The sequence below is a fragment of the Henckelia pumila genome, chromosome 3 (genome assembly GCF_033568475.1).
Source record: "Henckelia pumila isolate YLH828 chromosome 3, ASM3356847v2, whole genome shotgun sequence".
NCBI classification, from domain to species: domain Eukaryota; kingdom Viridiplantae; phylum Streptophyta; class Magnoliopsida; order Lamiales; family Gesneriaceae; genus Henckelia; species Henckelia pumila.
In genome coordinates this window covers 179,418,013-179,445,093 of record NC_133122.1, presented here as the reverse complement: position 1 = coordinate 179,445,093, position 27,081 = coordinate 179,418,013, and the positions used below count along the sequence as shown (strand labels likewise).

At 36.3% G+C, this 27,081-nt stretch overlaps 5 protein-coding genes across 6 annotated transcripts; 3 read left to right on the top strand and 2 right to left on the bottom strand.

Annotated features, from left to right (window-relative positions):
* Positions 1–452: 452 nt before the first annotated feature.
* Positions 453–4,451, top strand: LOC140887380 (DEAD-box ATP-dependent RNA helicase 53, mitochondrial-like). Its single transcript, XM_073294601.1, has 8 exons — positions 453–909; positions 1,309–1,436; positions 1,542–1,953; positions 2,107–2,205; positions 2,357–2,581; positions 3,164–3,325; positions 3,484–3,986; positions 4,227–4,451. The coding sequence occupies exons 1-7, from the start codon at positions 559–561 to the stop codon at positions 3,973–3,975; spliced, it is 1,869 nt and encodes a 622-aa protein (XP_073150702.1). The 5' UTR covers positions 453–558; the 3' UTR covers positions 3,976–3,986; positions 4,227–4,451.
* Positions 4,452–4,457: 6 nt separating this feature from the next.
* LOC140887382 (F-box/kelch-repeat protein At3g23880-like) lies at positions 4,458–6,009 on the bottom strand. The gene has a single exon (XM_073294602.1). It carries the CDS (start codon positions 6,007–6,009, stop codon positions 4,909–4,911), a length of 1,101 nt encoding a protein of 366 aa, XP_073150703.1. The 3' UTR covers positions 4,458–4,908.
* A 1,429-nt stretch (positions 6,010–7,438) lies between these two features.
* LOC140887379 (auxin response factor 6-like) lies at positions 7,439–15,360 on the top strand. Its single transcript, XM_073294600.1, has 14 exons — positions 7,439–7,538; positions 7,638–7,750; positions 9,080–9,178; positions 9,256–9,312; positions 9,394–9,552; positions 9,645–9,729; positions 10,283–10,373; positions 10,829–10,993; positions 11,061–11,183; positions 11,880–11,955; positions 12,543–12,690; positions 12,791–13,926; positions 14,514–14,704; positions 14,872–15,360. The coding sequence occupies exons 1-14, from the start codon at positions 7,484–7,486 to the stop codon at positions 15,074–15,076; spliced, it is 2,703 nt and encodes a 900-aa protein (XP_073150701.1). The 5' UTR covers positions 7,439–7,483; the 3' UTR covers positions 15,077–15,360.
* A 2,220-nt stretch (positions 15,361–17,580) lies between these two features.
* LOC140891207 (protein DETOXIFICATION 41) lies at positions 17,581–19,985 on the top strand. Of its 2 annotated transcripts, XM_073299578.1 has the most exons (9): positions 17,581–17,804; positions 17,877–17,944; positions 18,077–18,621; positions 18,701–18,787; positions 18,862–18,918; positions 19,000–19,238; positions 19,319–19,437; positions 19,523–19,609; positions 19,847–19,985. In XM_073299578.1, exons 1-9 carry the CDS (start codon positions 17,636–17,638, stop codon positions 19,913–19,915), a joined length of 1,440 nt encoding a protein of 479 aa, XP_073155679.1. In that variant the 5' UTR covers positions 17,581–17,635; the 3' UTR covers positions 19,916–19,985. The 2 variants fall into 2 exon arrangements, with proteins under 2 accessions (XP_073155679.1, XP_073155678.1); XM_073299577.1 differs by having other exon boundaries at positions 17,581–17,944.
* Positions 19,986–20,025: 40 nt separating this feature from the next.
* Positions 20,026–25,490, bottom strand: LOC140891206 (pentatricopeptide repeat-containing protein At3g59040). Its single transcript, XM_073299576.1, has 7 exons — positions 25,267–25,490; positions 24,663–24,975; positions 23,923–24,213; positions 22,960–23,208; positions 22,121–22,245; positions 21,564–21,662; positions 20,026–20,752 (listed from the first exon to the last, which is right to left on the bottom strand). Exons 1-7 carry the CDS (start codon positions 25,329–25,331, stop codon positions 20,173–20,175), a joined length of 1,722 nt encoding a protein of 573 aa, XP_073155677.1. The 5' UTR covers positions 25,332–25,490; the 3' UTR covers positions 20,026–20,172.
* Positions 25,491–27,081: the final 1,591 nt, after the last annotated feature.

The following is a 27,081-nucleotide window of genomic DNA, read 5'->3' as shown; positions in this document are numbered from 1 at the left end:
TTAATTTATTCGATCCATAAAACATACACCAGATAAAAACGACATGAGCATATGACATTAATTAAATACAAATTGTTTTCTATGCCTCTAAACGAATCAATTATTTTTTTGTGTATAAGTACAATTTCTATATAAAGTAACTGTCCGCATAATAGACTGAACTTAGATATGGACTCGAGAAATGCTTATCTAGCTAGAGCAGAAGAAATACAAAAAAATTTTCTAAATCTACCTACATAAATTTGAAAAACTACCAGGAACCGACGAAAATCGAACCTAAGATCCATTTATCTGAAAACCTAAATCCAAGTCAAATATTTAATTTTATTATTATAAGAAATTAAGAAAACGATGTGTTTGGGTGTTTTTGTCATTTCACGTTGAAAATATCCAACGAAGCGGTTGCATGTGGGAAGACAGTCAAAAACCCTCTTCACTCCCTGTGATTACTTATTATTTATCAGACGTCCTCAATAAACCCTAACAAAACCCAACCCTCTCTAGGGTTTTATATTCCCGACCACCACTCCTCAAAGCTTGATTGATCGCATACAAGAAATGGGTAGCCTCCTCTTGCTCAGGAGATCATCATCTGCTACTTCATCGAAGAGGTTGGCTCTCACCGCTCTCACCCATTTCTTCCCGGAGAACCCACCACCGCCTTCGTCAAATGCCCTCATTTCTCCGCAAATTCCCTCTACCAGAGCTCTGCCTAAGCCTTCGTCGTTTTTCCACTCGACTCTCAGGGGATTTCATTCCGGCCGGGCTTTGTGGGCGGAGTATGCCGTCGCTGACTTATCCGATGACGGGCCCGCTGATGATGGGCTTGAGATTTCCAAGCTCGGGATATCGCAGGAGATTGTCTCGGCCTTGGCTCGAAAGAGTATCCAAAGGCTTTTCCCCATTCAGGTAAACTCAACACGGGATGAAATTTGATATTTTTCTACACTTTGACTCTATATCTCGCTCTTCCGGACCTTTAGCCCTAGGGTGCCCCTAAAAAAACGAAGTGAATGGGCATGCCTAAAGCACGATAAAAAAAAAGAAAAAGAATAGAATAAACGGAGAACAGGGGTTGCTGGGAAGCAAGCTATTGCTTTCTTGAACTTTTTAGTGTGTTTGAATTCACAAATTTGGAATTGAATAGAAGGGATTAGCATTTGAGTGGAAAAAACCTAGTGGATGATGGATTTTACAAGTTGCATTTTTCTTTTCGATTTTCCTTTCTTTTGTACGTCATCTCTTAAAGTGGTTGCTCTTTTCGATTTGCAAAGCAGATAATATATTTTTATTCCTTGTCAATTGTAGAGGGCTGTTTTGGAACCTGCTATGCAGGGACGCGACATGATTGGCCGAGCTAGGACGGGAACTGGGAAGACTCTAGCTTTCGGAATTCCCATCATGGATAAAATAATTCGATACAATGAGAAGCACGGGTTGGTTATATGTGATGAAAATTTTGAGTAGTTCAGTGTGTTAATTGATTCAGAATCATCAATTGTTACAGGCTAAAATCTTTTGTAATGCTTATTGTCATCCAGACAGGGTCGGAATCCTTTGGCACTTATATTGGCTCCTACCAGAGAACTTGCTCGTCAAGTGGACAAAGAGTTTTCTGAATCAGCGCCAAAATTAGATACTCTATGCGTCTATGGTGGTGTTCCTATTTCAAGCCAAATGAGTACTCTTGACCATGGTGTTGATGTGATCGTTGGCACTCCTGGTCGCGTCATTGATTTGATTAAGCGTGGTGCTTTAAATTTGTCAGAGGTGCAGTTTGTTGTTCTTGATGAAGCTGATCAAATGCTTAATGTGGGATTCGCGGATGACGTTGAGGTTATCTTGGGATATATCACGCAGAAGCATCAAACCTTGATGTTTTCAGCTACAATGCCAAATTGGATTTTGAGACTTACACAAAAGTTTTTGAAAAACCCAGTTACCATTGATCTGGTGAGATGAAGATTCCGTTATTTTGCATTATTATTTTTGGTTGCTTTGAGCAAGTTCTACAGCTACTATTTGGATTACTTCCAGCCTTCTTTTAAAAAAAATTCATTTTTTTAATCTTCACATGAACTTATTGATTGCAAATATGTACTGCAGGTGGGAGAATCTGATCAGAAATTAGCAGATGGGATTTCCTTATATGCGATTGCTGCCGATATGCGCGAAAGGCCAGCTATCATTGGACCTTTAATAACTGTATGAATGTAGATCTTCAATTTCTGACATGGTTGACTAGATATTTGTTATGGAAACTGCATTTACTCTGGCATTTAATTTTACTATATTAAGAGGCAGTTATAATCTGAAATCGAACTTTTTTCTACTTTATATTCATATTATATACCAGGAGCATGCAAAGGGAGGCAAATGTATTGTATTCACACAAACCAAGCGTGATGCTGATCAATTGGCATATGCCATGCAAAGAAACTTGAAGTGTGAAGCATTGCATGGTGATATTTCACAGAACCAAAGGGAAAGAACTTTATCTGCTTTTCGAGAGGGACGCTTTAATACTCTAGTGGCTACTGATGTAGCTGCCCGTGGCCTTGATGTACCCAATGTTGATCTGGTGATTCTTCTTTCTATTCTCATGTGTTCTTGTTTATGGTGCATTCTGTTTGTAATAATAGGCTATTACACAGAGAAAATAGGTTATTTTCTACTGTCTAAATTTTAACTTGAGTATCCACAGTTATAAATGACCTCAATTAGATTTCAGTTGCAGTTGTGGTGTCTTACAAAATATGCATGGTTTTTATAATGCTTGAAAAGAAACCTTTAGCAAGGTTTTCTCTTTTGACTATCCCAATTCATGGAACATGTGTTGCCATTCTTTAATATTAAGATAAAATGTAAGAACCACGATTTGTGACAAGAATCATCTTTGGTGTACGGGCGTTATGACTACAGTTTTGTGGTTCTTTTGGCAATTAATCAACCGAGTTTTCTATCTTCATAATATGAGGTATCTCATGTTTGTGATGCGTCCTATAATTTTAATCCTGTATCGTCTAAAGCATAGTAATGGTTATACCCATAGGAGAGCAGCTAAATGGAGATGCAATATTAGTGTTGCCTTTGTTGGAAGTCTTGTCTTTTCCTTTCTTTGTTCCTAGGGCTGGGGTTAAAATGGATGGATTATTTTGATCAGGTGATACATTATGAACTTCCGAACTCTTCAGAGCTTTTTGTTCATCGTTCTGGGAGAACAGGTCGTGCTGGGAAGAAAGGTAATGCGATTCTCATATATTCTGCACACCAATACAGGGAAATTAAGGGCATCGAACGTGAAGTTGGTTGCCGGTTTGTCGAGGTAAGCTGTCAATTATGTATAATTACAACTATAAGAGGCGTGTCTCATAAGTGGTATCGACTCCAAACTTTCAGATCTGCTGAAGAAGTCTAGTTTTTAATCGCTTGCACGTTGGTTTTGATCACATGATTAAATTCTTTACAATTTCTCTGTATTAGCTTCCAAAAATAGCTGTTGATGCTGGAGCCTTGGACATGTACGGTGGCATGGATCGTGGTGGTCGTTTTGGTAATGCGGGAGGTGGTCGACGTGATTCTGGATTTGGACGTTCTGGCGGTTCTGGCAATTCTGGCCGTTTTGGTGGGAACGCTGGTTATTCTGGTGGTGGTCGTGCTGGGGGATTTGGTTCGGGACGTTTCGGAGGATCTGGTGGGGAATTTGGTGGACAGGGTTCTGGCCGCTCTGGCAATTTCGGCGGTTTTGGGTCTGGCCGTTCGAGTGGTTTTGGAGACCTAGGCGGCTCAGATCGCTCAAGTGGTTTTGGAAACTTTGGTGGTTCTAGTCGCTCAAGTGGTTTTGGGGATTTTGGATCAGATCGATCCAGTGGATTTGGCAGTTCAAAACCTGGGCAGAATCGTTCAAGCCGTGGCGGTGGTTTTTCTGATGAAAATAATGATGGTAAACAGAATACGGGGAGGAGATTCTTTTGAAGCTATTGAAGGTAAGTTTTTAGATATCTACATATCATAGATCTTGCATGATCTCACAGGCTTGCCTTGAGAAAGTTTGTGTCAGGTTCAGTCACTTTTAAATTTTGTCCAAGATTTTTTGATTTTTTACATTTTAAATTTATTCGATATAAAATTTATTGATGATTATTTAGCATTTTTTGGTCACCGTAGCTGTTTATATTTCTATGTTCCTTTTATTGTTTCTAATGAGCCTGTGTTCATAATATCAGTACTACGGTGCAAACTTGATACGACAAGTAAAGACTAAAGGTTGCTTTTGAGGACTGGAGTTTGTCTTCGTGATTTGCCATCTCGAATCCACCTTTAGAAGAGTCTTGCTATGGTTCTAACCAGTCATCCAACCGCCTTGATGGTACTGTTCATAATCTTGTTAATCGAAGAAAATTGCTTCAATTGTGGTTTAGCATGCTCTTAAATGTAATTTGGTTATAACCTCCGAGGTTCTTGTTTTTTTTCTTGTTTTTAATCATCTATATCCGCTAGTGCCAGTCAAGCTTGGAATGACATCAGGAAACAAAAATAGTCACTGCTTCAGAATATATACGAAGAGTGTGATTTATGTAGGACAACATATCTAATGGTTATTACTCCAATAAGCATGGGTTTTGCTGTGTCGGTTTTTGTTGTGCATTCTGGTTTGCACTGAATCTTTATTAAGTTGTCATTGTCACTTCATACGGGGATATATAGAAGTATGATATAAACATTTGCTACTCTGTAAGATTTAATTTCTTGTTCATTTGTCTGAATAATGAACCAGAAGGGTACAAGATTGAAGATTCCTTCGACGAGTCATTCGATTACTGAGAAGACTCTACAAGAGTAGACGTCTGAAACTGTATGGCACTACAAATACATATAATATAACAATTTAAAGGAAGGGAAATTGAGTTACAAAACTGCGTCAACTTGGTTGACTGGAAATAGGCTCTCTTTATGAACGATAACCTCCAACCTATTTCTTTTCCCATAAACTCCTAGATTCTTGATTTCTTTGTTACAAGGATTATAAAGAACCAACTCACCACAACTACTTTCCAGGATCCACTCCCAATAATTCCAAAATCCCAATGGTCTGTGAATTCTTGGAAGAGGGCCAATACTCGACACCTTGGTCCAAGAATTCGCAGCACCTGTTAAGTCATCCAATACCCATATGTTGAAGGTTTTATCAAATTGCTTGATAGAATACACAATCAAAGCGATTGATTCTTTAAGGGTGAAAATTGCTCTTGTAATCCTGTCTTCTCCTCCCAAAGCTTCAATCCCCGACGGCAAAGGCGTCTTCTCAAAGATTTCTTGTCGCATATTGAATGAAAGTATCACCTCAACACTGCTATCTTGAGCCCACCAACAAAAGGTTTCATTCTTGTAAACCATGCTCCATGTGTTATAGTACATAATATTTGCTGGCATGTCACTGCCATGTTTCTTCCATGAATTTGTCTTGGAAGAGTATATCTCAACATGATTAACGGGGCGACTCTCATGAGACACACAGAATAAGATCTGTATGACTTTGAAATCGTTCGTGATGGGATCAAAACCTATTCCGAGATCACCACCGCGTATTTTGGCATCAGGAGGGCGTGATACTTGCGACGCTAACAATAATTTTAGGTCCCCTATAGCTGGATTCCATAAAGCAATATTGTCATGAAAACCATATAGAGCAGCAATGCCATTACAAGGCCCTATCAATCTGACATGGCCGAATGTGTCATTCAAAAATGGGGAAAAGTCTCGATCAACGAAAGTCCCATCCCCACCATTTTTCAACAGCGAGATGACTCTTTCGTTTGTGATATTGTCACGTTTAATGACTAATAAATGATCCCCCTCTTTAGAAGAGAGATATTTATAGTGTTTGGTAATGAAACTAGGATCTCTAACAAGGACATACCATGATTTGCACACGCATCTGAATCTGACCAATGATTTTACTGGTAATCTAGATAAAATTTCTACAATTACATCTTCCGACAAGTTCATTGCTCAAAATCTCTCTTGCCCAATCTCTCAATATTTCCCAGTTTTTATGTTCATTACTTTGACTTCATTTCCATTATTTAGCATAACTGAGAAACAAACCGAACTACCTTTGCAAATTCTAAACCCTCCACATATTTAGCATTTTCCTTGGAATATGGAACACCTTGGAGCATGCACAATTTTAGAACTAAAAACGAAAGAAATGTGCAATAGTACCTATATATAATTCATTCATAATAGAAAGATAATTATGGAAAAAACCAGTCATTTTTTTTACCATTTATCTTTAAAATCACAACAATAATAAAGGGTCAACTTTTTCACAAACTACTACTTTTTTTTTCATTTTTCCCCCTTCTTTTTAAATTTATATGTATTGCTAAATAATAGTTACATGCCCGTCGTTGGGGCATGAATATAAAATATATGAGCCAACTTTGAATTAGGATTTGGATAATTTGGCAATCTCAAATGCCCAACACATGTCTACTTCCACGCCAGATTTGTTCAAAAACATTTTTGCTTCATCATCAACCCTTGAAATTAGATACAATGGAATTGTAATAAAACCTAAATACCTCATTAAAGTCGAGGGAAATGAGATTGACGTCACATGAACTACAAATCATCGGATGTTGATATATGTTTTTATTAAATCGAGTTGGAATAAATTTTTAAATATTTTAAAGAAACAAAATATATGAAATCTAAAAAAGACATATTCCCATTTTATTTTATTTTTTACCATGGTCTGGACTCAGGTAGGATAATTTCAGACTTGACAAAGACTCGAGTTTTCACCATGCCATGAAATCTAGTACAAAAGAAAAGGTAGATCTTGCGATGGATAAATGTTACCCTGGAACAAGATTTCAATAATTGATATACTTTCCTAAATAACCTTCTCTTCGGCGTTTCACTTCTTTATGCTTTCTTTTTGGTTCAGCACTTCCCCCTCAATAAAGAAAAAAAATGAGAGGATGGTTGGAAGATCTGAAGCTCATTTAAGCTATCAGCACACCCAAAGATCTTAATAGTGGCGAAAAGCTACTCATTATCTTCTTCCTTTGCTTTTACTTACTTTAGTTCATTTATTCCTCGGACCGGTCCTCTTCTTTCCTTTTTCTCTTTTCTTGTACGAGTGTTTTCAAACTTGCTGTAAAAACTTCAAGATCTGCTTTACTTTTTGTTTTCCTTGAAGCCCTGGTGAAGTTTTTGGTGGTTGTAACCTGCTTCATTTCTCCTTTTCCCATTGTTTGAGCTAGAGACGTCATAAACTGGAGAGTGATGGGCGGCTCGTGTGAGTTTGGATGAAAAAGTTGGTTCTTTTTGTTCGTTTAGGGAGCGAGGTGGGGTGGGGTGAAGTGGGGGTTTCAGGTCTTATACCTTTCCAAGTATATGATTTTTCATGAAGCCCTTTTGTTTTTAGGGCTATTGTTTCTTGGGTTCTGGCAGTTGTCTTTTTATTTGGAATATGAAGTTATCTTCTTCGTCTTCCACGTCGGGCTTTGATATGCAGCCGGGGGAAGGTCTGCTGGTTTCATTGTTGTTTTTATTTGTTTCAGACGATATTCATTTAGCTTTATTTGCAGTATTTTTTATATGTGTGCTTCTTATGTGACTGGTAGAGGAGAGGAAATGCTTGAATTCGGAGCTGTGGCACGCCTGTGCAGGTCCCCTGGTATCGCTTCCACAAATGGGGAGTCGTGTTGTGTATTTTCCTCAAGGACATAGCGAGCAGGTTTCTTACAATTTCATCCAGCAACTTCTATGGTTCAATAAAGAAATGAATTTTATGTAGTATTGGCTAGTCAATATGATTTTCATGGAATGAATCAATGGTGGGGTTGGTAGTTTCTGTAGTTAGTTTAGTTGATAGTTACCATGGTTAGGCGAAACTGGCACAATAACGCAGTTCCAATTCCCATGGAAAGACCACGGAACAGTTGCGGTTTTTTCAACTTCCTTTTTGTTAAATTCTTCATATTTTTAAATTTCAAAACATTTATAACCTGTAAGTAATGTTTTAATTTTATTTAACAGATTAACTACCAAACATCAAAGGTAATGGAGTGTGAGGGCATTCCAATCCAATCACTTAAAATTACATTTAAGCATCTCTTACGTTCCAAAAATAAAGCTGGTGGTTTAGTAGCATCAATTCCACTAAAGGCCTGGTGTCATCTGGATAATAAAAGATGACTAGGCGGTATGTTGACGAATTGGTCCACTGCAAAAATGAGATTTCATTAGTTAAGGAACTTGAGAATGTAGTAAAAAAACGGAAAGAATCTACCATCTTTGAAAATGAGGTTTGACTATGTTAAAAAGACAGTGATATTACTTGCAAGCATGTCTTAGTGGATTAAATATATGCCAGGGTTACCTAATATTGTAATCGTCATTGATCCACTTGTCAATTGATGAGCTAAAAGTTTAAATGAAAATATTTTATGTTGAAGTACTTATCAAGTCAATCAATACATGATAGTAATGACGTAATAAAAGGGATTCATAAATTCATAAATCAATACATCTTAAGATTCAGTGTCTATTAAAAGATCAATGATCACATTATTAATATCCAACAAGACTTCGACGGAAAGCTGATGATTTCAATTTTGCAAAGGAATGGAATTTTTTTCTGAAACTTTTTTATTTCTTATTTATTACCTTTTCCCAATATTTATCTTTTTAAACTTATTTGTTCTTCTATTTTTTCCCTTTAACTTTTTACGCAATTTAGTTATCCGTGGTATAGCCAATATGTCAATTTCCCAACAATTTGCTGATATGTCTCCCGTTGAATTGTGCCTGCACCTTTACAAAGTTGGAAATATGGAACACTAGTAGCAAGTTGTTTTTCCCAATACACAGACTAATCAATGTGATTCTGACATTCAGTCGCTGTTGGAACACATATTACCAAGCTCGTAGGACACTTTTTTACGAAAGCTTCAGCTGGTTGAAAATAATTTCGCGCATGAGATTCCAATTATTATTTTAGAATGACGATGCTCGTAAAACTATTGTGCCCATATTGTAAATTTGATCAGTGATTTGTATATAGGTTACTGCCTCGACGAACAAGGAAGTAGATGCAACTATCCCTAACTATCCTGGCTTGTCACCACAACTTATCTGCCAGCTTCACAATGTTACAATGCATGTATGTCACTTTTTATTATGTTTCTACTTTTGACCAACACTATTTTTTATTAATGACCTAAATTCGCTATATTGCAGGCTGATGTTGAAACAGAAGAAGTATATGCGCAGATGACTTTGCAACCGCTTAGCCCTGTATTACACTTAAACTTAGCATTTATGAATTCTATCTAGTTACTGTTGGTCAATAACTACTAACCTTTCAATTTTGGTTAGCAAGACCAAAAGGACATATGCCTGCTGCCGGCAGAACTTGGCTCACCGAGCAAACAGCCAACCAACTCTTTCTGTAAAACATTGACAGCTAGTGATACCAGCACTCATGGAGGATTCTCTGTTCCTCGCCGAGCAGCTGAGAAAGTTTTTCCTCCTCTTGTAGGTTTCATCAGTACTTTTATTTACTGGTTTTCCTTGAATTTTTTATTAATTGCGGACCTTGTTGGTTTAATTTATAAATGTATTTTCAGGATTACTCGCTGACACCTCCTGCACAAGAATTAATTGCAAAAGATCTTCATGGCAATGAATGGAAGTTCAGGCATATCTTCCGAGGTTTGTTTCAAGAATGGTTTGTCCCAAACCGCTTCAATGTTTTTATAGTAACTGTTGTTAAAGAATGGAATGCTAATTTTATTACATGGTGATCCACATCGTAAAATTATGATTTTCGAGGTTGATGTGTGTTTGCACATGTGTTTGAGTTTGACAAAGAGCGGGAAATAGAGCTCAATCTCAATTGTTATTGAACAATGTATGAGTTGATTGTGCTTTGAATAATTAACAAATGATGTTGAACATATTTGATTTGATAAGAACATCTGAGGAGAGTTTAGCCGCATTCACGTTTGTTGGATGGACATTACTAATTTTTCGGTGTGACACACATTTTGGACATTCTGACAAGAGTACATTTTTTTGATGGATTTGATTAATTGAGTAGGTTGTAGTGTTCTGTCAGCATTTTATTATTGAGGTTACAGTTATGGGGGCTACTGATGAGTGATGGGATGCTGACATAATGGCACCTGCATGCCAAATATGTTGACGAATTTTTCTTGGTGGAATTTCATTCTGAAATTGCTTATAGATTGGTTCACATGTACAGGTCAGCCAAAGAGACATCTCCTTACTACAGGATGGAGTGTTTTTGTGAGTGCAAAGAGAATTGTTGCTGGAGATTCTGTTATATTCATTTGGTATGTTTTCTGGATTTTTCGTGCTCCGTAGAGATAAGCTTAAGGAGCTTTTTCATGATAATGCTTTGTTTCTGCTTTCGACTCCGAGCTTTCTGTTTAGTTGTTAATTTCAATAACCTAGATTAATATAGCAAAGAGGTTTAACATACAACTTTGGTCTCAATTATTTTGGAATGGGGTTGATAATGTCGTTTGGAAGGTGAATGGTTATTTATCACTTGATCATATTATCATCACAAGGCTAATCAACAGCTCCACACATAGTTTTATTCATCTCATAATCTCTCTCATCATATCCAATAACTTGGTAATCATGGTATGATTTCGTAATCTTATCACTCTAACCTAGACAACCTTATAACTTTGTTGCTATATCCTTTTCTTCTTCTTCTTCTTCTTCAAATTTTTTTTTTCTTGGTTTTTGCCGTTTTGACTCTATTTTACTCCTTTATCAGGAATGAAAATAATCAGTTGCTCTTGGGGATTCGGCGTGCTAATCGTTCCCAGACTATTATGCCTTCGTCTGTTCTGTCAAGCGACAGTATGCACATTGGGCTTCTTGCAGCAGCTGCCCATGCTGCCGCAACAAATAGTCGTTTCACTATCTTTTATAATCCAAGGTGTGTTTCTTAATTTTATTATTTTAGGTAACTTGCTCCTTCACATGTTTGGTTATTCTATTCTCAGGGCTAGTCCTTCCGAGTTTGTGATACCTCTGGCGAAGTATGCCAAAGCAGTTTATCACACCCGAGTTTCTGTGGGGATGCGCTTTCGGATGCTTTTTGAAACAGAGGAGTCCAGTGTCCGTCGGTATGTCTAAAGCTTCCTGCATATTAAATGCATGCAGCAAATGAGAAAGAAGTCCTCTTTTTGATCTCCATCCTCATTTTTTTTCAAACTTGCGCATTTTGAATCTGTACATTATGTTTTTCTGAACACTCTCTTTTGTGTATAAACATAATCCTAAAGCTTTTTATTTGAGTGAAAATATTTTAATCTGGTTGCACTTTTTAAAAATATAATTTTACCTTTCGAATATATATTCCATCGGTAATTGGCATTATTACTTTTTTCATTCTTCAAAAAATAAAATCTAAGTTTTATGCATATTTATGGGAAATGGGTTGGGTTGTGCTTTGAAACTTGTTGTGACCTCATTATGTCATCATATATTTCCTCGGTATTTTTTCAAAACAAGCTGGTTCATTGTTTTCCAAAGCATATCAACTTTAAAAAAACATGCGATTTAAACCTTATTCTCATACTTTAGAAGCAAAGGCATCACTGTGCCTTCAATCATTTTTACTTTGGAAAGCAAAACCTGACGCATCATGGATTGCGAAAATTCTAATTCTTCAGGGTTCAATACTGAATATCAAAGATTTAGGCGAATATGTGAAAATATTTCTGCAGTCACTTCAAAATATTAAGGTTGTGTATACTCAATCACTCATGGATGGATGAAGTGGTATGCACACTACTGAATTTTTGTTCGTTCGAACATAGGTACATGGGTACAATTACCAGCATAAGCGATTTGGATCCTGTTCGCTGGCCGAATTCACATTGGCGTTCGGTGAAGGTATATTCATTGCCTTTTCTCTTTTGTTGTCTCTGCTACTGAGACGAAGACAAAATGCCAGACCAAGACCCGCTTTGTGAAGGCAGAAGTTAGATCACAGAATCTGATGTCACTAACTGTGCTGCTTCAGCTTCTGAAATCCCTTGCTTAATCTATTCGATGTCCTTGAACAAAGAGTCCTCTTTTGTCCACTGCCTCTTTTTAATCTAGAAATCCCTTTTAAAGTTCTCCTGAATTGGTTCTTTTTGTCATTTTCTTGTTTATGTTTTCCCCTATTGTAGAACTAGAAACACTGGTGATAATTAAAGCTGTGATTGTTGTGGACTATGGTGCTGGTTTATGGTCTCATGAGTGGGTGCTTGTGTTCTTTTTATTGAACGGCTCCTTGGTATTGTTGAGACTTAAAGTAGCCCCAAAATCATGAAATCAGCTGGGGCCTTAGCCTCAAGGGGCCTTAGCGAATCAACTTGTCTTCTATGTGTATCCTATGTAGCTTTCCATAGGACAGTTGTGCATCTTTTCTGTGTTGTCTTAAAATTGTTGAGAATTTTGATTTTGAACATATGTATCCTGCATTTTCTATTCAGGTGGGGTGGGATGAGTCAACTGCTGGGGAGAAGCAACCTAGAGTTTCTTTGTGGGAGGTTGAACCTCTGACGACTTTTCCCATGTACCCTTCTCCATTCTCCCTCAGATTGAAACGACCATGGCCGTCTGGTCTTCCTTTCTTCCCTGGTTCGGTTTATGATAGTTGATTGAGAAAATTGTTCATTTTCTTCATGTTTAATTTATATTTTGATACGCTCCTTTTAAGTGTTAATTTTGTGCCATTCAGGTCTTAGAGACGGTGATACGAGCATGAATACTTCACTTGCATGGCTTCGTGGGGGTATGGGAGATCAAGGGATTCACTCGCTAAATTTCCAGGGATTTGGTGCATCTCCCTGGATGCAACCAAGGCTCGATACTTCCATACTTGGCTTACAACCTGATGCCTACCAAGTGATGGCGGCAGCTCCACTTCAGGAGGCAGGGTCATTTGATCCCAGTAAACTTACCAATCAGCCATTGCTGCAATTCCAGCAAAATATTCCAAATATTTCTGCTTCACTGATACAGAATCAAGTCCAGCAACAGTCCCATTCTCAACAGAATTTTCTTCCTAACTTTCCAGAAAACAATGTTATTTCTCAGGCTCAAATTTTGCAGCAACAGTTGCAGCTCCGTCAGCCATTTAATGATCATCATCAGCAGCAACAACTGCTTCAGCAATCTCAGCAACTGCATCCACAATTTCAAGAGGAACAGACCAAAAAAACCATACCAAGTGGCTTGCAAATGGGTTTGACCTCTGAGCCTCAGCTCTCACCTTTGCAGACCTTGTCGGCAACAAGCCAGCTACAGAACTTCACAGATATCATTGGTAACCATATGACTTCATCTAATAATTCTTCCATGCAGAGTTTTCTAAGTTCCTTTTCCCGTGAAGGAGCATCCCACCAAGTGAACCTGCTTGGTCCCAGTCCTATAGTCTCACCTTCGTCATCTTCAAAACGAGTTGCGTTAGACCCTCAATTTCCTTCTAAGGTTTCTCAATTTGGAGTGCCCCATCCAGAAGAATTGATGATATCTCATTCCAAGGTCTCTGACCTTTCAGCCTTGTTGCCGCCGTTTCCTGGTAGAGAATTTCCAGATTTCCATGGTGCGACAGATACCCATAATAATTTGTTGTTTGGAGTTAGTACAGACACATCGGCGATAATGAGAAGTGACATGTCAACCCTTAGAAACACTGGCAATGAGAATGAATCACTATCATTGCCATACGCACCCCCTGCATTCGCAAGTGCTGCAGGCACCAACTTTCCTCTTAACTCCGACATGACAACCTCAAGTTGTGTCGTTGAATCAGGTTATTTACACTCAGAAAATGTGGATCAAACAACCCCATCACATGGAACCTTCGTGAAGGTGAATAAGCATGTTTTTTTCCCACGTATTTCTCAACTATTTTGATAACACCCGTTTCTTGTGGGTCTGGGGAAGCAACACTTAAACACTATAGGTGTGCTAATATGTTAAATTTCTTTGATTCTGATCTTTGTTCGAGTTTGGCGCTTTTCTCTGTAAGAAAATTTGAGAAGTGGACATGATCTTGGCTTCTCATAATGATATGCGCATGTTGAAGGATTGGCATTATTCCCTCGACCTTTTCTCGCAAAGGCTCCTGTGTGAAAAATTTATTTTAGTTCCAACTCCATGTAACACTGCCGTTTTACCGAGAATCTGAGATGCTGTTTCTTTAAGGTTAAGAGAATCATGTCTTTAAGTTCGTGAACCATTTATGTTTCCTTTATCTGATGAACCGACCTATGTTACATGTGTTTATAGGGTCATTTGGCCACCATAAATTTTCTGATATCACATTCAGGGGTGCACATGGTGGCATACATGGCTATCCATGCTTTTTGCTCTCAGAGTGATTGGTTTCTTTCCCGTTTGAATGATGCAACTATTTTTGTAGCAATACTCTATTGATTTTTATGTGTAACTTTCAGGTTCACAAGTCAGGGTCCTTTGGACGGTCATTCGATATCTCCAAATTTAGCAGCTACCATGAGCTGCGGAGTGAGCTTGCTCGCATGTTTGGACTTGAAGGCCTGTTGGAGGACCCTCAGAGATCAGGCTGGCAGCTTGTATTTGTTGACCGAGAGCATGATGTCCTTCTCCTCGGTGATGACCCTTGGCAGTAAGCTCTTCTCTTCTTACATTTCTCTCTTGCTTTTAGCATTCTGTTTGACCTAAACATTTGTACATATGCTGCAAACTCATGCACCTTTGAGATGGACTCCAAAAATGTTATTTGATTACCACCTACTGAACGTCATTAATAGAGTTAACCTTTTTCAACTCCAGGGAATTTGTGAACAACGTCTGGTATATCAAAATTCTCTCCCCTCTTGAAGTGCAGCAGATGGGTAAAGAGGGCCTAGATCTTCCTAACACTATCCAGACACACCAGCTCTCCAATAGTGGCAATAGCTGTGATGATCATATGAACCGGAAGGACTCCAGAAGCATCTTAAATGGGATTCCAACCGCCGGTTCACTTCATTACTGATGACTTGTAGCCAATTGTGAAAACTATGCTGAATGTTTTTTGTAGACCAAAATATTCTCCGTTGGTCTTGGTCAGACAATTTTTTACATACTGTTTTAGGCCAATGATGGTATGTAATCTGTTTATCTAGTTAGCTTATGATCATTTGAAGCTCTCCTCCAGATGATTACCATGTATATCATACAATGGAACCTTATCCTTTGTAGAAATAATTGACATTATCGGAACCGTAAGATGTATTCTGTTGTTTGCAATTTGCATGAAGAAAATGCGGCTTCACCTTCTTGACTGTTCCTTGTGTTATCAGGTTTTTCCATGCTTATCAAATACAAATAAGAATGTCAGGAATGTTGTTGGCTTGTTCCAGGGAAATTGCGAAATCGGTAACCCAAATTTACTTATTTTGGTCTTTCAAAAAAAAAATTAAAAAACAATTAATTAAAATTAGGTCTTAGTTTTGTAATAAGGGAAATGAGATATATCACTTTGTGAAATCTCGGATTTGTAGATGACCTACTATGAAAGTTTTTTGAGTTAGTGGTCCCTTGTGATTCTAGATACGTACAATACACACTTTTTTAACTAAAAAATGACTAAAATGCCCTTAAATGACTTTAATAAACTATTTTATCTCCCTTTATTAAAAATTTAAATTAAAACAACAATGCATTAACTTATATTTTCAATTAAGTTTATTTATACAATCACTTTAATTAATTTAAATATTAAATTTTATTTAAAAATAATTAAACTTATTACTTAATTTAATGTAATAATACAATTTACTATTAACATATATTTAACGTATAACAAATATTAATATAAAATAATTATATATAATTTTCATCGTTATTTAACTAAAATTTGATTATTTTATTTAATTAAATATAGAATTATAAAAAAAAATAATTTAATTATTTATTTAAGCAAGAGTATTTTTGTCATTTTTTAGCTAAAAGAGGTGTGTATGCTATAAATTTTGAATCATAAGAGATAATTAACTCAAAAAACTTTCATATAATATTATTAGCAAACTCGAAATTTTACAAGTAGTGATACATACAATTTTCCCTTTTCGATGCACTGCACGAAGGTCCGCATGGGGTACTTCGACCTAGAGAAGGGGTAATTTTTCATGGCCATGAATGGTCAATTTTCATGTGAGCCCACATGTAAATTGTATGTGGCCCAATCATGACCATGCAATCTGCAGAGTGGGTGCATGATATGCTTAGGTGACTACAGAAACCGACGATTGCTTTTCATTTTATTTTAGTTTTTTTCCCCAAAAAACACGACGTTAGTATGTGCCGAAGACACTGCACACCTTCGTGTGGGGGTGTCGGTTATATAGTTTTGCAAGTCATGTGTTTTATATTTTGGTCCTTATTTATCAGTCATACTATGATGTTCGACACATCATCATTTTGACCATATGTGAGTGGTATTGAGCTAGATTTTTTTTGGTTGGATTGAAATTAAATTTTTTAAAAATAATTAATCAATAAAATCTTAATAATATAAAAATATTATGCTATAATAGAAAAATTAAGTTTAAATTGATCGACCAAAGTTAAAAGAATTCGAGGTTTGGCAAAATCCAGTTAATAATTATATAATTATTATTTTATTGATTTATTTTAAAAAAATTATACAATGAAGTCGTTCTTTTAACATCACTCGACTGTGTTTCTAAATGAATTAATCCTTCAGCTTGATATGCTAATCTTTCTTTGTCAAACGAAGAAATTTTTTTTTTAATGACAGTGAAACGATGAACTTTTTTTCCCCCAAATTATATAATTTTACTTTGGAATGCTACATGTACACGGATGGTTATACGTTGGACTTGAAATTACATAACTATCTTTAATGTATTTTTGAAAGAGTTTTTTTTTAAATAAAATGGAAGGATAATTTTGTAATCTCAAACGTAATATGTAACTCAATGTGTAACTTCTATGTACATGTAGCATTTTTTTTTTATATTTCAGCTCATAGATAAAATGATACTCCCTCAGTCTCACTCATTTATGCTATGTTTTTTTTTTCATCCGTCCCAAATATATACTAGTTTTCATATTTAATGTCATCTATCCTATTCTTTTACCAATTTACCCATATAAATTAATACCATTAACTATTTGTAAATTATTTTATCCTATTAAAATCTTCATTAAACAAGGATAGAATGAAAAATTCCGTTCTTAAATTTACTTTCCTAAATATATATTTTTAATACGTGTGAAAACATAAGCTCAGCTCGCGTATTGATATGGGGCGGAGGGAGTATATAGCTAGCTAATTTTACGTGATGAAATTATGAAAGTCCCATGCATTTTATTTGACTTCACTCAAAAAAGACACTACTAGCAGGTCATCTCTTAAAAAAAAAAAGAGAGTTCAGTCCCCACGCCCCCCAACCACCAGCAGAGGCATCGACCAAGAATGTTAGTTGCATTATTTCACTCTCCAGCTTCACCTGTCATTCGTTTTCCTTGTTTGAACTCCACATATTAGCCAGCAAAGGTGGTGAAAGATTGTGAAAAATTTCATAGCATGGCTTCCGAAGAGTACCAGCCATTGTTGCTTGGGCTTGACTCTCACGCACAGATTCCAGATTTGTCAGCAGCTGAAATCGAAGAATTTTTGGAACAGGGGCCTGTGGCTGTCCGGTGGTACCCTCGACTCATAGCATGGGAGTCGAAACTTCTCTGGCATCTCTCCGGTGCTTCTATCATAGTCTTGCTGTTCAATTACATGCTCAGCTTTGTCACCCTTGTGTTTACTGGGCATTTAGGTGCACTTGAGCTGGCTGCTGCCTCTGTTGCAAGTGTCGGAATTCAAGGTCTTGCTTATGGTGTCATGGTATATATAGGAACAATCTTAACTCTTCTAGCTTTGCAGGATAAATTAGAGCAACTCCCTTGAAATTTGAAGTTTCAATAATCAACAAACATATATTACTTAAAGATGTTTAATGTTGTGTTATGTTCGTAGCTAGGGATGGCAAGTGCAGTTCAAACGGTATGTGGACAAGCTTACGGAGCGAAGCAATATGGAGCAATGGGAATCATTTGCCAGAGAGCAATAGTAATGCACATTGGAGCAGCTGTAATTATCACATTCCTGTATTGGTTTTCAGGGCCAGCGCTTAAAATCATAGGTCAATCACATACCATTGCTGCACAAGGCCAAGTTTTCGCTCGCGGGCTCATCCCTCAACTCTACGCATTTGCAATTAGCTGTCCCATGCAAAGATTCCTTCAAGCTCAAAACATTGTTAACCCTTTGGCCTACATGGCTGTAGGAGTATTCTTCTTGCATGTTCTGCTAAACTGGCTCGTTGTTTATGTTTTTGACTATGGACTTCTTGGGGCGGCTCTAACGCTTAGTTTTTCTTGGTGGCTGTTAGTCATTGTTCAAGGGATTTACATTAGATTCAGTCCATCTTGCAAAGAAACTTGGACTGGTTTCTCTTCTAGTGCTTTCAAAGGGATATGGCCTTATTTTAAGCTAACCGTGGCTTCTGCGGTTATGTTATGGTAATGGTACACTGGAAAATCAAACATCTGTTCAATCCTTCTTTCTTGTTCCTTATAATTGTCTTATTGTTTGATGCAGCTTGGAAATATGGTATTTCCAAGGTCTTGTGTTTATCTCAGGCCTACTCCCTAATCCAACCATCTCTCTGGACTCTATTTCTATATGGTAAAATCCAGAAAATCTCTTGGTTTCTTCAACTTTAAATGTACCAGTTCTCACTTGTTCCCTCTAAATAACAGCATGAATTACTTGAACTGGGATATGCAATTTATGCTGGGAATAGCAGCTGCGGCCAGGTGACAATTTCTGGTTTCTTTCATCATCTAAAAGTCTTCCTCTTAATCTCTGTTTTAAATTTTCTTTTGTGGCGATTGCAGCATTCGAGTCAGTAATGAGCTCGGTGCAGGTCATCCTAGGGTAGCCCAGCTCTCAGTCATCATAGTTAACACAACAAGTACCATAATCAGCATACTCTTCAGCACAATCGTGCTTATATTCAGGGTTGGATTGAGTAAACTTTTCACAAGTGATTCGCAAGTCATTGAAGCAGTGTCTGATTTGACTCCACTACTTGCCATCTCTGTTTTCTTAAATGGAATTCAACCTATACTATCAGGTAACATGGATGATTCATTTCCTAGTACTTGAGAAGACGTTTTGGTAGGAATTAGGAATGAATGTCTTCTCATCTTTCAGGTGTTGCCATTGGTAGTGGATGGCAAGCTGTGGTAGCTTATATTAACCTGGCCACTTACTATATCATTGGTTTGCCCATTGGATGCATTCTTGGATTCAAAACAAGCTTAGGAGTAGCTGTAAGTTTTGCAGTTTTTGAATTCTGGCACGAATTTTGGTACTTCGCATGTTTACACGGGAGAAAATTCATGGCGGGTTTCTCAGGGAATTTGGTGGGGGATGATCATTGGAGTTGTATTACAAACCATACTTTTACTTGTTGCAACTGCAAGAACAAACTGGACATCTGAGGTAATCTTTGGTTTTGCTTTGATGTGTCTCATTGTTTTTTGCTTGTTTTTTTGCATTAATTGCATCGACGCAACACTTCCTACAGCAACGCCTAAACGCAAATATGACCAATTGCTCGAAAAATTACGAGAGTACAGCCTCACATTAGACCAGGGGAACCTGCAAGTTTTTAGCCTAACCCCAGGCAGGCCTTCCAAAATTGACCTTTGAGCCCATTTTTTCTTCAATTGTTTGCAGGTTGCAAAAGCTGCTGATCGGTTGAAAGAATCTGCCCAGGAAGAGTTACACCTTGAGGAAAATATATGATATCATAGAAAAGAAGTGGTTCAGTTTCGATATCTGCTGTCTACCTTTGGTTGCTGCATCTTTAAGCTCTTACGTAAAAATATCTATGTCACAATAAACTCTTGAAAAAGACCGAGGCCCCAAGAATACAGCTAACATTTTGCACTGGATCACTTTCAAAATTGAAGCCCGGTTCCAATTGTTCTACCAACCACTAACATATAAGAGTTGTAAAAAATAAAAAAAAACACAGCTTTACAGATGAGATTCTCACAATCTCACATGTTGGTTACCTCGATAACCACTGCTATATGTTTTGTCAAATCATCTTCTTCATCTTCAAATGTAAATCTTTTTTCTTCATCTTCATCTGCATCTTCAACTTCACTGTCATCATTCATATCATTCACTTCATCACTACTGACATCTTTTAGAAGCCGTTCAAATGTCCGACTTTCTACTAGTTGATTAGCTTCCATTTGTTCTTCTGCTGTTTTTGCCAAAGATAAGAGAACATTCTTCGCTTTCTGATCAGGAGGGATGCCACTCGATAGCATTTCATTGTACCAAACCACTGCACCACCAAAATCCTTGTTTCTGCCATAAGCATCCATGATTGTGGTGAAAATGGTTGGATTAGCATTGATCCCGGCAGCACGCATTTCATCATATTTCTCCATCATCTTTTCGAGATTGTTTACTTTGGCGTAACCTTTTATCAGAGTTCCGTGGGTGACAACATTTGGTTCCAATCCATCTTGTTTAATCCTTCTGAAAAACTTCTCAGCACCTTCCATATCAGATGCATTAACATATGCTGAGAGCATAGTTGTATAGGAACAAAGATCTGGTGTACATCTGCGGAACAAAAACGAGAATCAAATTATCACACTACACTGTTGAGTCCATTATTCATTCCAAATGGTATATTCATCGATTCCATGTGTAATCAGCTAAACAAGATTGGCCAGTAGATGAATAATAAGCAAGACTCGTAAAATTAAATTCTCTACAAACACGTACGTATTCCAAATAAAGGAATTTCAATGAACGATCAGTCTATCAGCAACTAGATCATGTTACTTGATAATGGAAGGAAGATCCTTGTGCCATGACATGTACTATAGACCAACTTCTAAACAAACTCAATTAAGTGAGTGGAGGGCACACAGGTGACAGTAAAAAAAGGGGTTAGCGACTAGCCAGAACTCTTTCATGTTAATGAATCCCTAATCCCAATCACCATTTGGAAAGTAAGCCATTCAAATCTAATTCCCTCCTAAACTCTTAAAAGAAGGAAGACCAAAATCAGAAAACAGCTAACTTACAGCCATCCAATATTTCCGTTAATTTTTACCATGCCGCCTCCATGAATCTCATTCACAGCATTTCATGTTTAAACCATGGGGTTGAAATTAAGATTATGATTTCTGGGATTTCGTTTTCTCAATTTTTTCTATCCTTGGCTTCAAAAGGAATCTACTTACACAAACAATGATTTTGTTTCATTATTAGCCTATTACGAGTTTACGACATAGCTGTATCTAAAGTTCAAATCAAAAGTGAGGTAAATGACAAGAGGTTAAGGAAGCAGTGCACCAAGGAATCATTCAATAATACCTGAGAATCAAGTAAGAAGGGGAAATAAACTATATAAGAAAAACATCACCTGTCTCTCCCCATGCTCTTGAAAACAATTCGTGCCTGCTCCACCATTCCTGAGATTGCAAACGCATCAAGCAAGATGTTGTATGCTTTCTGTGTCGGCCTGTTGGGAGAACTATATAAGTTGAGAAAGTAGACATATATTTGTCATTTTGTCTAGCCATTACAATCAACTGACTTCACAATTATCAACTGAATATTGATGGGAACTAGAACATGGCAGATTGAGTGTTTACTTTTTGATTTGGCATAACATAGGTTCCAATTACGGGCTTTTAGATTCACAAGGAAACAAGAAGTTGCTTCAATATTTGGTGACTTTTTAATGATGCTGTCTCTGGTTCACAAAGATGTGTTTATCGCTTTGGTGGTGTGGTTATTTTAGTTATGTGTACAAATAATGGAAAAAAGATCAGCTGCATTTTGTTTTACAAGAGTAAGAATGCTTTATTGAGTCGGAGTTGAGGATGTAAGAGTCTGAATTATTATTTTCATTTTGCCAAAAATAAAGGTCAAATGGACTGTACAACTTGGAAATGAAGATATTATTGGGAATCACACCTAAGGCCAGCATCAAGCATCTCCTCAAATACAGCCAATGCCTCTTCTTCTCTCCTAGCTTTTCCATAGGCATTAATGAGCAGTGCATAGCTTACAACATCAGGTCGAATGCCAGCTCTTTGCATCTAGAATTACAAAGTTTCATAAAAAAGTTGGTGAATTGTCCACTTGCACTATGCAGCAAAACATGGAAAATTACCATAATTTAACTCTGAATCCAATTTTACACTGAGGGACAATTTCAATCATCGCATGGCCCTAAAAATACTGAATTGTCAAACTATTTGTTCTTAGAATAGCATGATGGGATACGCAGCAAACCCATAGAATCTGCAGGCACCAATCAGATACAGCAGTTGGATTCTTTTCTTTAGAAGTGTTTCTATCTATCAGTCAAAAAGTATACCGAGTTACCATAGAGTACAGCTGGATTTAGATTTAGAAGACAAAACATAAACAAAAGCTACAAAAGCTTTCCCTGAATTCTCGACCTGTTTAAAGTCCCAATAAGTTCCTCCATTAAAATATTTCAACACCTGATGTTTCTTTAGCAAGACTGAATCTAGACTAAAAGTAAAAATATTTCTCCAGTGTGCGTTGACATGTCCAACACGTCTAAGCTTTATGTTTGAAGCACACCCTCCCTATACAAAGTTGACATCATCAGGAAATTGTTGTTCGTGGCTTAGACCATCTATGCACCTCAAAGTAACATTTTAGGCCTTTTGATTGCCATTCTCCAACACTCGCTCTCAATGAAAACAAAGCAGAACAATTTCAGTTAAATCATATGAAAAAAATAGCAGGCTGAATGAAAATGCTGATACTTTTGAACCTACCTGGTCAAACATATTAGCGACCTTCTTGTAGTTAGTTTCAAATGACATCAGGCTATTATAAGTAACTGTCGTTTGCTGAACTCCTCTCTCAGGCATCAATGCAAACAGTTGTCGAGCTTTGTCGTAACTTCCAGCCTTCTTGTACATGTAAATCATCATGTGGAACATTTTTTGGTCTGGTTTTAAAGGTGAAAGTTCTTTATCTAAAAGGGTTTCAAAGATTTCCTCAGCTTCTCTAAACTTGTCTCCCTGCAGCAGCCCAATGTTGCAAAAAAGGTTTCAGCCGATAGTATCATCAATATATAGGAGCACACAAATTATCCAAGATATGCTTCTATAAATGAAAAAACGCACCCTTATTAATAAAAAAAATCAAGTCTTATCACACAATTAAGAACAGAATCCTGAAATAATTTAGATGCATCATTAAATCAACAATAAAATCCGAAATATAGGGAAGAAGTCATGTTTCCTGTGGCATCTATCATTTGGAAAATTCATAGCAGCTAAGAACCCCCCTCATAGATTTGTGACTCTCGAAGCTCTTGAAATTTCGCTCTTAAAAGTGTTACAAGCACCATAAGCAGTCCTTTTGCACGATCATTTTGAACCAGTCATTCTTTTCTGATTCATTAAGGATTTACAAACAATAAACAAATCAATACTCCAAGTCACATTGTTAATTTGATAAAAAAAACTGAGATGTTAGGTAGAAGAACTCAAAGTTCATAGCCTTGGTTAATATTATAACAGCATCCTCCAGTAAGCACGACGCATCAATAGGAGACCATAAATTGAGAAACCTACTGTTGAAATTTTTCTTACAGACTTTAGTCAAACTAATAGTTACTTGCTGTAAAACTGTAAGATCATTCTTCATATTCTGAAGCTTCACAACAGCAGTAACACGTTATAATATGGTGTGCTACACATAACATTGTTGAAATTAATGGATTTCGTTACCTTAACAAATGTATTAAGAATAATCTGATATGTCACAGCAGAGGGTTCAGGGCCTGAAGATTGCATCCTTCGAAATATAGCTTCTGCTTTATTATATTGACCCCCATTTCCATATGCCTCCATAAGAGCGGTATAAGATATGACATGAGGCGCATATCCTTTTTGGTTTATGTAGCTTAGAACCCTCTCAGCTTTATTAAAATCTCCTTGCTTTCCATAGGCAGTTATGAGCATCAAGAAGTCCATCTCCTTAAAATCCCACCAATGTTGGGTCCGAAGCCATTCAAGAATCTAGAAAATAAACAAATAAATGAGTGAAACAATGTAAAAAACATGTGTGCTCCAGGAAAATTTGGGCCTCAGAGATTCTGCAAAAAGAATAATTAGAAATAAATTTGAAGTGAACCCAAAATTTTAAAAAATAAAACAAAAATTTCAAGTAAAAAAGTCCTTATAACACCAAATTTTACCCTCTATCGGAAAGTTTTATTTAGTTCTTGCTTACCAAATATTATATGCTAAATGTAAAATGTAAAATAAATATTTCTATCATGATAGAATCCAGTATCTAGATATCTTCAACTTTTAAAATTTATCAGCAACAACATTGGAACTTCAAATGTATTCATTCAAGAATTCATGATTGTATTTTATCTGCATACAAAAAATACAAGTAGTAACTCAATTTATTCTAAATGTGTAAAAGACATAGATTAGAATCACCACGACGCATTACACACCTCACCAACAAGGTTCCACTTCTTGAGCTGTTTAAACCGAACCAGGGTCCCTACAACCAAGTCTTTAGGGAGAGGCTCGCTCTTGGGTCTCCGGCTCCTGAGCACTGCAACCGCAGAATCCGATTCCTCAATTTCAAGCATTATTTTTCTCCAGTTCTTCTGGTCTGCTTCGTCCGCAGCATCCTTAAAAACCTCCACTTTCTTCCTCCTCTGCATGAACTTTCTTGGTGCCAACATACCAAGACAGACTACTTGTGCCCTCTTACATACGTGAATATTGACACCAACTAAATTCTCACAACCATTCGATTTACTGCAAAGTAATCACACGCATTTAGGACATCTTTCACATACAACAGCAAAAATCAACCTTTCTCCAAAGTACTTCAAAACCACCACCCATACAAACTAGCTCCCATATCAACAAACATATCCAATTTTCCATTTTCCCGGAAATAGCAGCACACAAGTAACAAAAACAATACAAAATGCTCGTGTGGCATTAAAAAAAATTTTGAGCTTTAAGAAAAAACTTCTACATATCGTCGGAATTTCAGAGTTAAATTAACATACGGAAATGTGGAACAAGAGAAATAAAAAAGACCTTGAAATTCTAGGGGATGGAACTGAAATGAAGGATTCAAGAAAAATTGTTGAAGTTTGAGGCATTTGTTTTCAAGAATCTCACACTCCACAGCTTCAGCTCAGCTTCCAGACTCAACACGCGAATTCAACGAGACAGCAGGCCGCCCGCAGTTCCGATGGTAGCTCTTGATTTTTCTAATTTTTAGATATTTTTGTGGATAATTCCATTTGTAGGAGAGAAAAAAAAAATTATGTAATATCCTCTGGTTTTGGGAGTTTGTTCATCGCGGCCTTTAAAGGTTATAAAGTTTTACTTTTAGTCCCTGAATTTCTAGTTTCTAACCAATCTGGTACATTTGCTTTATTGGCCAACCGCTCTTTTTTTTTAAAAAAAATAAATAAATAAATCTACATTTCGAATTATTCAATTTTATTTCATAATCTGATCATTAAAAATTTCTAGAATACAGATAAATAATTACGTGTTAATTTTATTTTTTTATGCTAGATTCGATTATTTCGGACGAATTAATTATAAGGTTGTGAACCTGCGATTGGGTTAATGTGTTTGATTTTGGGGAATGAATTATTGAGTGTATTTAAACTCGTCCTTAATAAATTTTTTAAAATTAGAATTTGAAATTATTGATCAATTCAAATAAGTCAAGAATTTAGAAATTATGAATTTAAAATTCATCATTAACATAAATATATTTGCTAAAATACATGTGTCAATACGTTTTGAATTTGGATGTATTCAAAATTTATCATAGTTTTTAATTTAAGGAATGCTTAAATTAATTGAATAAATTTGAAATTCACCTAACTAAGTTCCTCCAACGTCACAAGTTACTCAATCCAAATATTAAATATGAATAAACAGTATGTTTCGCTGCATGATTTAAAAACGGGTAAAGATATTTATTTATTCACAAATTCAGAGTGAAAATTATTATTATTAATATAAAAAATAATATATATTTTTTTTATAAATTGAGTTGAATAAAATATCTATCTCACAAAATTAATACATTAATTAGACGGTCTCACAATAATTTTTTGTTTTGAAAAAAAAATGGCTTTTTAGAAAATCATTTCTCGAGGAAGCAATGTTTTAAAGCCATTTCGATGTGTGCATCTAATATTAAGACTAGATTGTTCGGTTGAAATTAAGATTTGGTTGGTAGTGAGATTTCTCCAAAACACCTTCAAGACATATGAAACATGAAAGATAACGAGACTAAAAAATTATGTTAGCAAATTTGAAGTTGAGGCCAAAGAAAATTATGTTCTTAAGAAAAATTTGTCCCGAACATATTGCACACGAGATATGACAATCGTCTCCCGATATACAACTTCAAACTCATGATAGTAACACTACAAATCACAAGTTGTACAACCAAATCTCCATGAATAGAAAGAAGAATAAGAAGAATGCATGCAATATGAGTGCAGAATTCTTTTTAATCTTTGTATGTATTAAGGAGTGATCATGGTAAAACTTTACGATTTTTTTTAAAAAAAATCAAACCGAATTGTTATATGCGGTCAATTAGTATTTAAAAAAATTATCACAGTTTTACGTGTAAAATTAGTCTTACGATTTTGAACAGTTTTGATCGGTTTACGATTTTTTTAATGAAAAATATTAGAAGATATATTCAAATTTATTTGAAAATAGTAACAATACAGTGTCTTTCATTTTTTTTAAAAAAATATCTCAAATCGTACAAAAATAAAACTAGATCAAACAATAGTCAATATTAAAAACTAAGGTAATAATTATATTGAGCACAACAAAACATTCACAACAAAAATGGCATTTGCACTGTAT